General features: G+C 33.6%; 1 protein-coding gene across 4 annotated transcripts; it reads left to right on the forward strand.

Annotated features, from left to right (window-relative positions):
* The first annotated feature begins 5734 nt into the window (after positions 1-5734).
* LOC111289615 (trehalose-phosphate phosphatase A-like) lies at positions 5735-11508 on the forward strand. 4 transcript variants are annotated; one of them, XM_022880805.2, is made up of 13 exons: positions 5737-5911; positions 8302-8353; positions 8441-8933; positions 9026-9166; positions 9259-9330; positions 9503-9625; positions 9720-9776; positions 9857-9958; positions 10083-10160; positions 10308-10377; positions 10473-10543; positions 10637-10729; positions 10999-11508. In XM_022880805.2, the coding sequence occupies exons 3-13, from the start codon at positions 8649-8651 to the stop codon at positions 11053-11055; spliced, it is 1149 nt and encodes a 382-aa protein (XP_022736540.2). In that variant the 5' UTR covers positions 5737-5911; positions 8302-8353; positions 8441-8648; the 3' UTR covers positions 11056-11508. The 4 variants fall into 4 exon arrangements, with proteins under 4 accessions (XP_089624794.1, XP_089624795.1, XP_022736540.2 ...); XM_089768667.1 differs by lacking the exon at positions 5737-5911 and adding an exon at positions 5952-6255; XM_089768668.1 differs by lacking the exon at positions 9026-9166 and having other exon boundaries at positions 5735-5911.
* The last annotated feature ends 1994 nt before the right edge of the window (positions 11509-13502 follow it).

Below are 13502 nucleotides of genomic sequence, written 5' to 3' on the forward strand. Positions count from 1 at the left end.
TTAGTTATGCTTCTGCTTTCTTGTTCCACTACTGCGAATGTATGAGCCTGAGCCTGACTGATTAACAAGAGGAAGACGTATAAACCGTTATGCCTTCAAATTCTGGTCAGTATAAAGCTCTTCTGATACTTTAAAATGGACTAGGGACTAGAAACTGAAGGTTGGTTGGCACAAACTTATTTGATTAGAAACTGAAGGATGGTTGGCACAAACTTATTTGATTTTAATAAAACAACGGCACAGCCCTAAAAACGTCGTTTATAGCCTGGTTAGCTCTTCTTGATCGCTTAAGCACCTTAACAAGAAAAAAAATATATGGGCCCTTGCTATTATTTAGAACAACAGATGTTGCCCATGATTAAGAGGGGAGAAGCGATCATCTCTTTTTGGCTTACAAATTTAATATGGGAGAAGGCTCGACTCTTGCAGACTTCACGTATACATAAAAGCCTTTGTTGGCAGTTAAACTCAATTAGCATATGCAAAAGAAACTGTGAAGCAAATTCCTTTGGTCTAATCCTTCTTCGATTAGCCTGTAAAGGCTACATTCACAATCTTGGATGTTCTTACTCCTTGGGACGCAGTTCTAAACAATTTGTATCATTATTATAATGAGTTATAACCGGTTTCTTTTGGACGAATGAATTTACTTTACTCACTTATTTTTTAGAAGTAATGTAACTTAAATAATTGTTCTTTCCTCTTTTCCTTCAGAACAATCACAGCCAAAAAAACAAAGCAAGATCTGTAAGGGTGTTAAGGTTTAAGAACACCTTAAAAAAATATAGAGATGGATGGGAGAATAGGATTTGGGAAGCAACGAGGTGAAAGTTGCATAAGTGTCACTCATGGTCCAAGGCATCTGGTGTCCGCAGTTCTTTGGGCTTGTCAAGGTGTAAGGGCTTCATCTGCCCATTTTACATGTCCAAACTTCTGAAATGAATCTAGGTAAAGTGATCGACTTCTTCAACCTAGTTGTTGACAACAAGCTTGACGAAAACAAGCGAATGGGTAAGCGAATGGGTTTTATTTGATTACTAGTTCAGCACTAACTAACCTTCTACAGACCGAGTAAAGGGACTTTTAAAGAGCCAAAAATATTCTAAACTAATTGCAACACATGCGATGACACAAAAAGTGAAGTTTGAAAAAGAAAATTTCCAGGATCTTAGCTCTTACCTCTGAAAGTTCCCTGGGTGGAAAAGAGACTGGCTCAGGCCCCAGTGTCCCTCACATTACTATACTAGTTGCTACTTTTCAAAATCAAGACTAAAGACTTGGTACAATGGTTCACCCATGACCTTTTACTAAATGTTGAAGAAGCTTCGTGGATGAACAAATGAATGATGAATTCATTCATTGGTATAAAACTCACAAGGCACACCTACTGCTGTTAAACCGAATAAAACTCCTTCAACTTTCATTTATTTAATTTTTTATTTTGTTACTTAAAACACTTAAATAAGCATTTTATAAAATCAATTATTTATTGTAATAATTTTGTATTAAATTAAATAAAGCAATTGATAGTTCTTGTGATAATTTTACAGAATCTCTATAATTACTTTCTTAGCTAATCTTTTATTATTTTTTTTATTGTTACTTTCTGCTTTTAAAATTGGCCCACTACCATTGAATTTCTGGTACAAGAAGCAACCTGGAAAGTATGGGAGCTAAATTTTAAAGCTGGAAATCAATCACAAGCGTTGATTAAATGTTGTATTGCTTAGAATTACTACTTTAATTTGGTTTAGTCTGAAAAGAGTAATGACAGCGATTTACTTAATTTTCTATAATCATGTTAGGTAAGAAAACTAATCACTGTCCGGGAAGATTGTCTTGTCCCCACCGACAAGCTACCCCGTTAACTTGGAAGATTCAGTTCAGATTCTACATTGACGTGGCACCAATAAACAATGTATGTCTAAGTCAAACAATGTCGATTACTTGGGAACTAAGATTTCAGCTTAATTGGCAAAAATATTGGTATTAGGGTTGGCGCAGTCATAGGCTAATTAAGTGGTGATTAACCGATGGGATTCGAAAACAGTGGAGCTTGGTTCATTGTTATTACAATGGTCAACTGTTGGAAAACATGATTGGAGTATCATTTATATACCAATTTGCTCGCTTCAGCGGCCCTTCGCCATGCCATCAACTATCAATCTACGCCGATTAGTTAACATAAAAGGCCAACTGCTGTTTTTGTCATGCAAATTAAACAACTGATGATTATGCTGCTGGTGTTGATGTCGATGGTGACGACAACGATGACGGTGAGGGCAAATCATCACAACAACGACGAAAATGACAGAAAATATATAAAAATAAACAACAACTACTAGTGCTAAATAATTTTGATAGGAAGTTTTGAATTCTGATTTGTGCTAGTTTTTACATTACTCCTAAAAAAATGGAGGAAAAATACATAGCGACCAATTTTTCCTGTTAGAATCTTAGTGTAATTAATTACTACTAATAGTAATAGTGATTTTTACAAGAAAAATTCAGAACTTTTTTCCATGTGAAAATGCATGTTTTTCTTCAATTTATTGCCGCTGATTGCTGAAAGTAGTAGCAGAGGTTGATGGACTCAGTTGAATTTACTGTAGTCTATTTGTAGTATGGTTGGCGAGCTTCAGAAACTAGTAATTTTGAAAATATAAAAAGTCCCTGGAAGAAAAACAAGAAAAAAAAAAAAAAAGGTCAATGCCTTCCACCGCCCTTCCATACTTTTCCTCCAAGAAACTCTGGGTTACCAAATACTATCAAGTTAATTGTAGTATGAGTTATTGAGTTATTTACCAAATACAATTAGGAACATTTTACTTTTAGTCTAAATTAAATAAATGCTTTTCTTTTACATTTGAAAGACATGAAATTAAAAAAATATATTCATTTTCCTTTTTTTATTTTTCTTCTAACAGACAAAATAACAAATAATAATTTTTCCACCCTCTTTCCACTTACCAAATACAATGCAAATGAAATCAATTTGGCAGAAAAACGTGGAGATGAATTTGTAATGATCTCTCACATTACTTTTGACTGAGAAAATTGTTGTAACATCAGCATCAAGTAACCTTTTCGTTACTAAACAAATAAAATATAAAAATTTCATTACTCCATGGAGAAACATGTCCATTTATATTAATTTTGCAAGGGAAATGTGAGTTTATTTTGCAATGATTATTATAAACTACTTTGACCAAGAAATTTGTCGCCATAAGATTTGGAATATGTTGTGCTGAGTTGGAAAATCAGAACACCAAAATGAAGTAACATTTGCTAAAAATAAAATAAAATAGTTATAGAATTATTTAATGGCAATTGGAGGGTCAAACTCACCACAAACAACGGCGTTGAAAAGGAAGATTCCATTTTGGAGTTCCAATTTCCTAAAGATGCAAAAAAAAAAAACCATTGGCATGACCCTCTGCCTGTCTGCCTGCCTGGACCGCCCCGCCATCGACCTTGAAAACCCCAATTCTCTCCTTTCCTGTTCTTCTGCTTGAATTATTATTTTTTTAATTTTTTATAAATTAATATAATATAATTTAAAAATATAAATAATATATCAATATTTATAAATTATTTAAAATAAACTCAAATAAAATTTAAATTCAAATTGATCTCTAATTCAAATAGTTCGATAAATCAAACGAATTGAGTTTGATAATTTTAATACTAAAATAGTATAATTCATGAATTTAATTGAATATTTATATTTTAATAAATATTTTTATTATTTTAATTAAAAATTTATTATTTTACTTTTATATATATATCAATTTAAATTAGATTTTAAGCATAACTAATTGAATTAGAAGTCGAGCATGAAATTCAAACCTATTTTTTATTCGATAAATGATTGTAATTGAATAAATTTAAATAATTTTTATCTTAAGTTGAACTTAAATTTAAAAATTAAAACAAAATCAAATTTAAATTGAGTTTTGAATATTAAATTTTAAGTTAAATTTAACTGAAATTTAAAATTCTCATTATATTAACTCAGCTTAATTTGATTATATTCTTAATTTAGCTTTCTATTTTGGTTTTTCTTGTCAGCATCTTTGACCTGGTAAACAATTAAAAACTAAATTACCATCTCCGACTGCAAAGGAAACCTTTGGTACTTATTATTCACAATTTTAAAATTTTATGTACGTTTTCTATATCTTTGTCAATTGCTTTGATTAATGAAAATTTAGCTGTGTACTATATGTTGTTTGGTTGACACCTACGGTTGTAATTGTTATAAAATTTAACTCCTTTTGCGTTTAATTTTAGAAGAAAAAAAAATCTTACTAGTGACATTTTGCCTAAGCATATATAAAAAATTCAACTATTTCACTTTTTCAAAGAAGCCTTTATAATTTTATTATATTTTAATAAATTCTAATCCTTTGATTAGTTCTCAAAAAAATTTTATTTTAAATAAAATTTAACTATGTTAAATATTTATTTAAATATAAATCAAAATTAAAAAAAAATATTTGAGTATAAATTAAAAATTAAAAAATTACTGTATTTTGATCGTCCAATCAATACTTTTGTTGCCAAATCAACACTCACCAACAACCAAATAATTGATCAACCAAGTCAATAACAATGGACCGCCAAGTAGACAACCAACTTAACTGGCCCAACGCTCAATCAACGACAAATAAACTAATTGGCCATGTTAGCACCAACCAGCTACTGGTTGACTATATCAGCTCCAATCTACTTTTATCTTTATTCACTTACTAACTAAAGTATGGAAGTGCCTCTCGAAATCTTACCATGAACGCTCTCCGATTGTTTTCTTCTCTCATAAATCACTCTAATCTTATGATCAACTTTCAACTAACCTCTAGCAAAGTATGCAGTCACCTATCCAAAATATTATTATCAACAGAATTTATTCATATACAAATTAAAAATTTATTTAAATGCATAAAATAATAAAATATAATTATTTTTTTTATTTTAACTTAATATTTTATTATGCACCATTAAAGTTATTGTAATTAAAATTTTTAATTAAAAATGATAAACAAAAAATTAAAGAAATAATTATGAGCGAAGCTAGAAGCAACACGTGCCACAAGAGGCCCACGTCATTGCCACATGGATTGCCTTTATGGGGTACAAATTCAATACAATATTGGTGCACAAAAAAGGTTGATTGCCAAATTAGTTCTCAAACTGTCAAGCTTTCTTAGATGATGTGCGTCCCCCAAAGACCCATGTTCTGCCACGATAGGCCACCTGTTTGGCCATAATTCAAGCAACGACCGTTACGGACCGACGACCACCCAATCGTGACTGAAAATGACGACACGCTCACAACACGTCCAGTAGTTCTGCGCCGGGCCCCGCTTTCCAACGTGGCCACGTCAGACACAACCCGATCACAGGTGTCAACACGCGCATTGGCCGCAAAGTCTTCTCTCCACGTGTCTCCAGGATCCCTTGTGGCCCCCACCCTTTCCTTTGGCCTAAAACTAAAATTTTAGCTACTAATCTACCGAATTATATAAATAAAAAATTTCTGGTTCTCCGGTTATATACGACTAAATAATCTAGCAAAACATAAAAAATCACGCGCCTCGCATTCTTTTTCCCTCCCATCTACTCGCTCGTGAAGTTTACATACAAAGACGGAGAGTGGGGAAAGTCCATACAGAAGGTGTTTTCTCTTATATTTTTCGGTTTGTTTCCTGATTCAACAACCGAGAGTTTGCTGTATAATCAAGTTTCGTCGAAACCGAAACTCTATAAATATCCAACGCTATAAAAAGCCTTTTCCCTTCTTTTTCTTGTTTTCTTTTTATCTCTCCTCTGAGTTGAGCATCGATTTGGTATTATACGATTTTTAGCTTGATTCTCGTTCTCGTTCTCTGCGATTTCTTCTCCTCTGCAGGTGATTATAATCTTCTCCCTCTCCCTCACCTCGTTAACTCACATTTTCTTTGCTTCTCTTTCTTTTTTGCCGCCGAGTAGTTTAGTTCATTACGGCGTTGCCAATTTCGTTTTCTTTTGTTTATATATTTTACTCTGGGGCTTTCTTTCACTTATTGAACAAGGAAATGGTGCATTAACCGTTTGGTTCATTAGTTTTCTCTTTTGTCCTGGAAGTTACCTGCATTTCTCGAGCGGCGTTTCTGTTTCGCGTTTGGTTAACTTCTTTTCTTCGTCGCTGTTTGATTTCGAGGTTTCTAAACTAAGTGCGCTTTTTTTATTCTTTTCCAAAAGCTGTTTGCTTTGGTACGTAATACCGTTCCGTTGACTGGCTCTTGTTCAAAGCTCGATTAATTTCTTTTGCTTTCTTAATCTGATGAATAGGCAAATCTCTGCTATTTACAGGATTTTTTCCAGTTTAATTTTCTAACAGTTATAGCAGTTTTTAATTGAAGATTTTATGTGGATGTCATAATTTTCAAATACCTTTTTTTTTTCCTCTTTTTTAAAATTTGAGTGTTTTCTGTTCTGTTTTCTTCAAGATTTTGATTTTTTTTTCTCAAAATCAATTTCCTAATGGTTCCATTGTTGTTTTCTTTGAGTAGATATATACATTTAAAAAAAAAAAAAAAGAAATTTGACCGATCGTTACATGATTGGTTAGTTCAGTTTTTTCGGTTTTTTTCCTTAACCGCATAACGGATGTTGTCAATGTCTATTCCAATTTGTCTGCCCCTTATAGCTGTGTTGGCTTAGGCTGATGTGATATTCCCTCTGTTTTCATCTCTGATTTTTTTTTTTCGTTTATATATATAAAAGAAAATTGTAGCTGTATTGTCAACCTCTCTACCTATTATATGAATGGCTCAATACCAACTGTTCACTTGCAAGTTATAATCAAAATTCGCCTTGTCAAAGTCGTATTTTTCAATAGTTGAATCTTCAAATTTTCACAAAAAAAAAAAAGAGAAAAAACTATTAATTCTCCGGTAGTTTCCTTAACCCTGCTGGTTAAACAATGATAACAAGTTACTGATTTTGGATATACTTTAATGCTTTTTGTGGTAATTTTGATGCTGATGCATGGAATGTATGATAGCAACATAAGTATGGTGGAACCTGAAATTTCAATTTTTGGTTTTCCCATAATGATTTAATTCAATCAGTTAATCTTTTATATGCTTGGGTTGGGGTCCATTGTATTTTAATGTTTTTCCCATACTTCACTGTAGGCCAGTTATGTGTGGTTGCGTTTAACGTGGTTTCCCTCTCCACTTTGTGGGGGCAAGATAGCTTTTTATTAAGACAACTAACATTTTCTTATATTTTTCTCTACCAGATATCAGTTTTTTTTTTTTTTTTTTGTGGGCTAGTTTTATTTATGAATGAATACTTCTATTTCATTTTTTTTTCTTTTTTTCATGTATATTCAGGCTTTGCTGTCTTTCGCATGCTTAGTTTGAGCATGATGTAGGTGATTGTTGATCCTTTTTCCCTACAGTTACAGATGTTCGCTTTCCAGTCATTTCATGATGGTGGTATTATTGTTTACTTTTTTAGTTCATGATGTTAGTGATGTCAAATTTCTTATAGTGGCGTTTTTAAAGGAAAAAAATTGTTTGTTTTTGTTTTTTTTTATAGATCACTAGGATTAACTGAGTAAGTATATTCATTGGCAACAATGTGTCTTGAATTAACAGAATCGGGGTCTACCTAGATACATACATACTTTATTTTGATATTTTAGAAGAATTTTGTGTAAATATATAGTCCAGTTGTTTAAAAAGAAAGATAATAGCACAAGTCATTGTTTAGTGTTAGTGTCCAACACTTTATCACTTTGCAAATTAAGTTTGTCTGGTAAGACTAGGACTGAACTTTAAAAGGAATCTAAGTCTGTGTGGAATTTATTGCATTTCCTGGTAATGCTTCAATGTTCCTTTGGAAAATTTTCATGGTTATAAAGTTCCTTGTCCTAGCAAGTTGTTTGTCAGATATCACTTGTTGTTCTCACTGAGATGATTTTCCCCTCCTTTCAAAATGGGTTTAGTTCATCTGAGCTGATGGTTTTCATTTGTATGTCATCTTTGCTCATTTTCATCTTCCAAGCGCTTCCTATTACACATATTTGATACTGTCAAAAGAATTTTTTTGTCCTGCTACTCTTCTGCTCCACCTTCTGGTTTTCTGAAGTTAATTGTTTGGTGAGGCATATTTCATACCATGCCTTCCTTATTTTGTGAAATTTGTTTAGTGGTTCAGCATTTGTTGGCCATTATTTCATTCTCACTCTTGATGGATGTTATTCTGGATCTGTACATTAATCATACTTCTGAAATCTATAATCTGCAGATATTGTTTATGCACATCAGTTTTAAGCAGAGTAACCAAGAGATATGAACAGGTTCAGTTCCGATATCTGTCTCTTTTGAAAAAAAATTGTGATCTTGAGCTTCATTTTGTTGATTCTAACATTTTCTTTTGATATCAGTATTCAGGGTCCTTATGCTTGATGGACTGCTTGCCAAACAGCAGTGACAAGAAAGCTCTAAAGAGGTGGTTCTTCATTGATAAAAGGGTTGGCTGAATAGAATATTTGACATTAAACATTAAGATTTGTTTCTTTGCACTTGAGTGGATAGTTTGTTAAGGAATCTGTTAGCTTTTACGATATAAGTAGTGATACAAAGCTGGATCCAATGGACCTGAAATCCAACCACACTGCTCCTGTTGTTGCTGATTCTGCTCCAATAAGCAAGTCAAGATTAGGAGTACCTTCCAGTCTGTTGCCATACTCATCCTCAGGAGCGTTCTCTCCAAATCTATTTCTAACTGTTCCTAGGAAGAAAAATGGAATTCTTGATGATATTCGTGCCAGCAGCCTGGATGCTATGAAATCCTCATCACCTCCTTATAAGAAAACCAGGGATTTCAACAATGACCTCGTAGCAGCTGATACAGATGTTGCATATCGGACATGGATGGTACTTGTTTCTCTTTTACTTTTCTGAGTTTAATTTTGATACGTTGGATAGGTTATTGATCTGTTCTATGTATTTTATCCTCTGATTTATAGGTTAAATATCCATCTGCACTTACATCTTTTGAGCAAATTACAAATTTTGCAAAAGGCAAGAGAATAGCATTGTTTCTGGATTATGATGGGACTCTTTCACCAATTGTGGACAACCCGGATAGTGCATTTATGTCTAACGATGTAGGAGTGGCTTGTCTAACAAATCATTTGTGAAATTTTTAGTCAAGGTTCTCACTTGTTTGATCATAAACTAACCAAAACCTTTTATTCAGATGCGAGCTGCTGTAAAAAAAGTTGCTAAATGCTTCCCAACAGCAATAATTAGTGGAAGAAGCCGCGACAAGGTGATTTGAGGACCATGCTTTTGGATAATTTTGACCTCTTCCTTGGCGCTGTTTTACATATTTACATATTTGATTGCCTTCTTGAGAATATTTAGTTTATTTATGTGTTTGATTGCCTGTTTGTTAGGTGGGAACCTTGACAGTATCTTGTTCTATGCCCTTGTTTATTCAGGTATACGAGTTTGTAGGACTAACGGATCTCTATTACGCGGGAAGTCATGGAATGGACATCATGGGTCCTGTTACGCAATTTTCTGATGATCACTCTAACTGCATTAGATCTACCGATAAGCAGGTTGGGCTGCAAATTTTCTATCTTTTTACATGGTATCCTGTGTTTCTCTCCTCCTATCCTTAAATTATTTTTTCCTTGTTTCTCTTTAATGCAGGGCAAGGAAGTTAATTTATTCCAGCCTGCTGGTGAATTCTTACCTATGATTGATGAGGTATGTAAATTTCTTCAGAGTGCCATACTTGCACCGACCTTTTCCTCTCTATTCTGATGTAAAATTCTCATTCACCGCAGGTTTTTAACTTACTTGTCAACAACACCAAAGAAATTCAAGGAGCTAAAGTTGAAAACAATAAGTTCTGTGTCTCCGTTCATTACCGCAATGTAGATGAGAAGGTGTAGTATTTTTCCTCAGCATTAGAAGCCTCTATTTTTATCTGCTTGTAATGATTCTGAATACCATATCCATCTCCCTTACATAACAATGTATTAACTTCTGGGCACTTTAATTTATTTTCAGAATTGGACAACGGTTGCACAATGTGTCAATAAGGTCATTAGAAGCTACCCTCGTCTGCGATTGACTCATGGGCGGAAGGTGATCTTTAAAGACATGTTTCTTTTGTTCTTTTTTTTCACTGATTTGTTTTTTTGTGGCTTGTGCTATAGCCTATATGGATGTCATAATTTTCTATTTGTGTTATTTAAAATATTTTGTCATTTATTTTAAAATTTGCATAATTAGGTTTTAGAGGTTCGGCCTGTGATCAACTGGGATAAGGGGAAAGCTGTTACATTTCTACTTGAATCACTTGGTAAGTATGTTTTCTAACCTATCTTTTTTTTTTTTTTTTGGTACGAGAATATATTATTCCCTGTGCTTAAAATCGTGACAAAAAAAATGCTTTAGGGCTTAGCAATTGTGACAATGTGCTTCCCATTTATGTTGGAGATGACCGGACAGATGAAGATGCATTTAAGGTAAGATATAATTCAACTAACATTGATATTCCTTAGAGTTCTTTATGCATTAAAAAAAATATTTACAGAATCAAGTTAATTGGTTTATAACAGGTTCTGAGAGAGGGAAATTGCGGATATGGCATTTTAGTTTCATCCGTGCCCAAAGAGAGTAATGCATTTTTCTCCCTGAGGGACCCACAAGAGGTACAAGTTATTTTTGCTTTCTAATATCAGAGATGCTTGATGCTGAGATGGGTACACACACACACACACAAAAAGAGTGTCAATTTCTTCTTTGGAGAAAACATCAAAGGATATTTGGCCTTAAGAGTGTGGGAAATAAAATGCATTTAAGAAAACGAGTGGATGGATTTGTGTGTTATTCCTTTTGGATTACTGGCCTTTTCCTCTTTTAATTTCTTGACTCGGTTGGATTTTGAAATTAATTATGCCTTTGCCTTTTAATAATCCAGGTCATGGAGTTTCTTAAATCACTGGTGATTTGGAAGAAGACGACAAGTGCTCTCTGAAATCTTGAATACAACAAATAATATAGAGAAGAAGAAAAATACTCTGATACAAGCATAGAATAAGATAGCCTATATGTTTACTTAGTTAACACACGGAGGCTTTGGAGTGGAATTGCACAGAGGAACTCCAGTAGTCCCCAGGACTGGTGCCTTATTGTTTCTGCTCAATGCTTCTTGTCTTAACTGTATATTCCTGCATGCTTTAATTATCGTTCTTACTGGTGCGCCAAGGATATGCTTCACTTCTCAGATCCAGTAATTCGTGTTTCCCCTTCTTCGGTTTTGGTCAACTGCTCTCTCTTCCAATGGAAAACACTAAATATTTTTTTCATTCTTTTTTAAGTATTCAAATGCTTATATGTATAAACTCTTCTGGCTATATTTTCATGCATTCTTCTCTATGACTTTTTCCTTAATTTTTAATGGAAGTGCACACTCAATTTTTTTGAAGAAGTCCACGTGGTCTGGCTGAGGACTTAGAAGTTCTTTTGTTTGTCACAACTAACAAATCAAGAGTTTGTGACCCAGCTAGTTAGTAACTTGGGAAGTTTTGCTGTAGTAACTCAGCTAGAAACTTCGTGTAACCTGGGCTTTGGTCAGCTGTATTATCAACTTATTACTGTTTCTGCTGAGAAGGACTAATGGAATTAATAACATTTTGGATTAGAAAACAATCTCCCTCCACTCAGGTACAGTGTTGTAGAATCCATAAGACTTTTGTGATGGAAAATATGTTACTCTATGTCAAAAGCATTGATGGTAAATCAACAAGATCTTGTGTAATAGTACACCTGGTCACTAAACCCAACCCAAGTGACAGGTTCCTTCTTGTCCAGTTGAGGCAAAAATTTTCACATGCAGATGTGTCCCCTTTTTTTCTGACTGCCTCAATCTTTCTCACTCCTTTACTGGTTCTTGGATAATTACATTCATGGAATTACTGTCTTCAATTTCAAGTGGCTGTCTGTCTCCATGATTGTGAGGAAGGAAGGGCGTGAAGCAGTAAAGAAGACAGCCGACGTGGGTCGGTAGCAATGCCGGTCCCATCCCCTATCTTGATGACCGATATTGAGTAATGTTGATATGGATATGGTTCCCTTCAATAATTTTACGTATCTTTTATTGCATGATGTCTCCATTTATTCTAAAAGACAATGATCGATGGACCATGACATAAACACTTGCTTCATCTTTGCTCAATGCTTGCTGAATATTAAATAAGATCTTCATGATACACGTGAATGACCCTGGTTGGTGGCAAACTCAGTTATTTCAAATATTTAACAGCTAAAACTAAATAATATTTTTTTTTAATTTAAATATAAATAATAGAAACATGTTTTTAAGTTGAAATCCCGTTTTTCAAAATTAATTGTTTGCTTTTAAAGGATATGTGACTAGTGACCGACCACTAGCTACTTCATTATTTGATTGTCCTAATGGTTGAGTTAGGACTGCTGAGAGATCCAATAGTTGGAATTTTGGTAGGCATGGTATCCGTCATCTCGGAATTGATACATTAGAGAATTTCGTTAAGGTGGATTAATAGTTAAATGCCCTTTATTCCTTTCGGAGAGGGAAAAGAGTGCTACGTTCGGAGTGATTTGCCTCCCCCAAAAGGATCTGGCTAATGTTTGCTTAAAAACAGACAAAAATTTGGATTTTTTCAGTATCTCGTGGATCTAAGTCGTAAAAATTAAATGGTAAACACTCTTCTTCAAAGCTTCATTTACCAATTGCCAGTGGCCCACTGCACTGGTGGAACAAGCTAGTGATGTGACTGTTAGAATTAGCCAAAATTTCTTCGAATCACTGACATCAATATATTCCGAAATTAAAATTAATTTGAATGCATATGAATACTCACAATAATTCGGATATATTATAACATAATAGCACAATAATTATTGAGGATTGGATTGGACTGAGTCTAAGAAGTCTGGTATAGGTTTTTTAGTTGATTTGATTGGTTGACTCCAGATTTAGTTGTTTATATTAATTTTTTTTGAAGAATTGTTTATATTAATCTTAATTGCTCTCTATTCTGCTTTCACGGTTGGCTTAAAACTAGTAGATGATCAGGCTCGATATGAAATACATTCTCAAAATATTGATCCTTAAGCTTCTGTAGGGACAGAGCCGAATTTGACAGAAACTAACCGTACAAAAATCACATTCTAAAAGCTTCTGCAATTAACACTAACAGAATAGTCCAATGAGCTCGGAAAACTAGTATATTATAAAGTAATGTGTGAAAAGTGAAGACATCTAGGTTTGAGAATGTAATACCCATTTAAGGCACGAAAATGAGTTCAATTTGACTGTCAAATTTTTGAAGTGATTTCTATAGATGATATAACTTTCGAGTTTTGAGCAAAAGGCAAGGTCAATCTGGGTTACAGGTTCGATGCCTTTTGGGCAGATTATGTTACATCATACGTTGTTTT

Source organism: Durio zibethinus, chromosome 11 (assembly GCF_047325235.1).
Source record: "Durio zibethinus cultivar Kanyao isolate XHJ-2024 chromosome 11, ASM4732523v1, whole genome shotgun sequence".
Taxonomy (NCBI): Eukaryota; Viridiplantae; Streptophyta; class Magnoliopsida; order Malvales; family Malvaceae; genus Durio; species Durio zibethinus.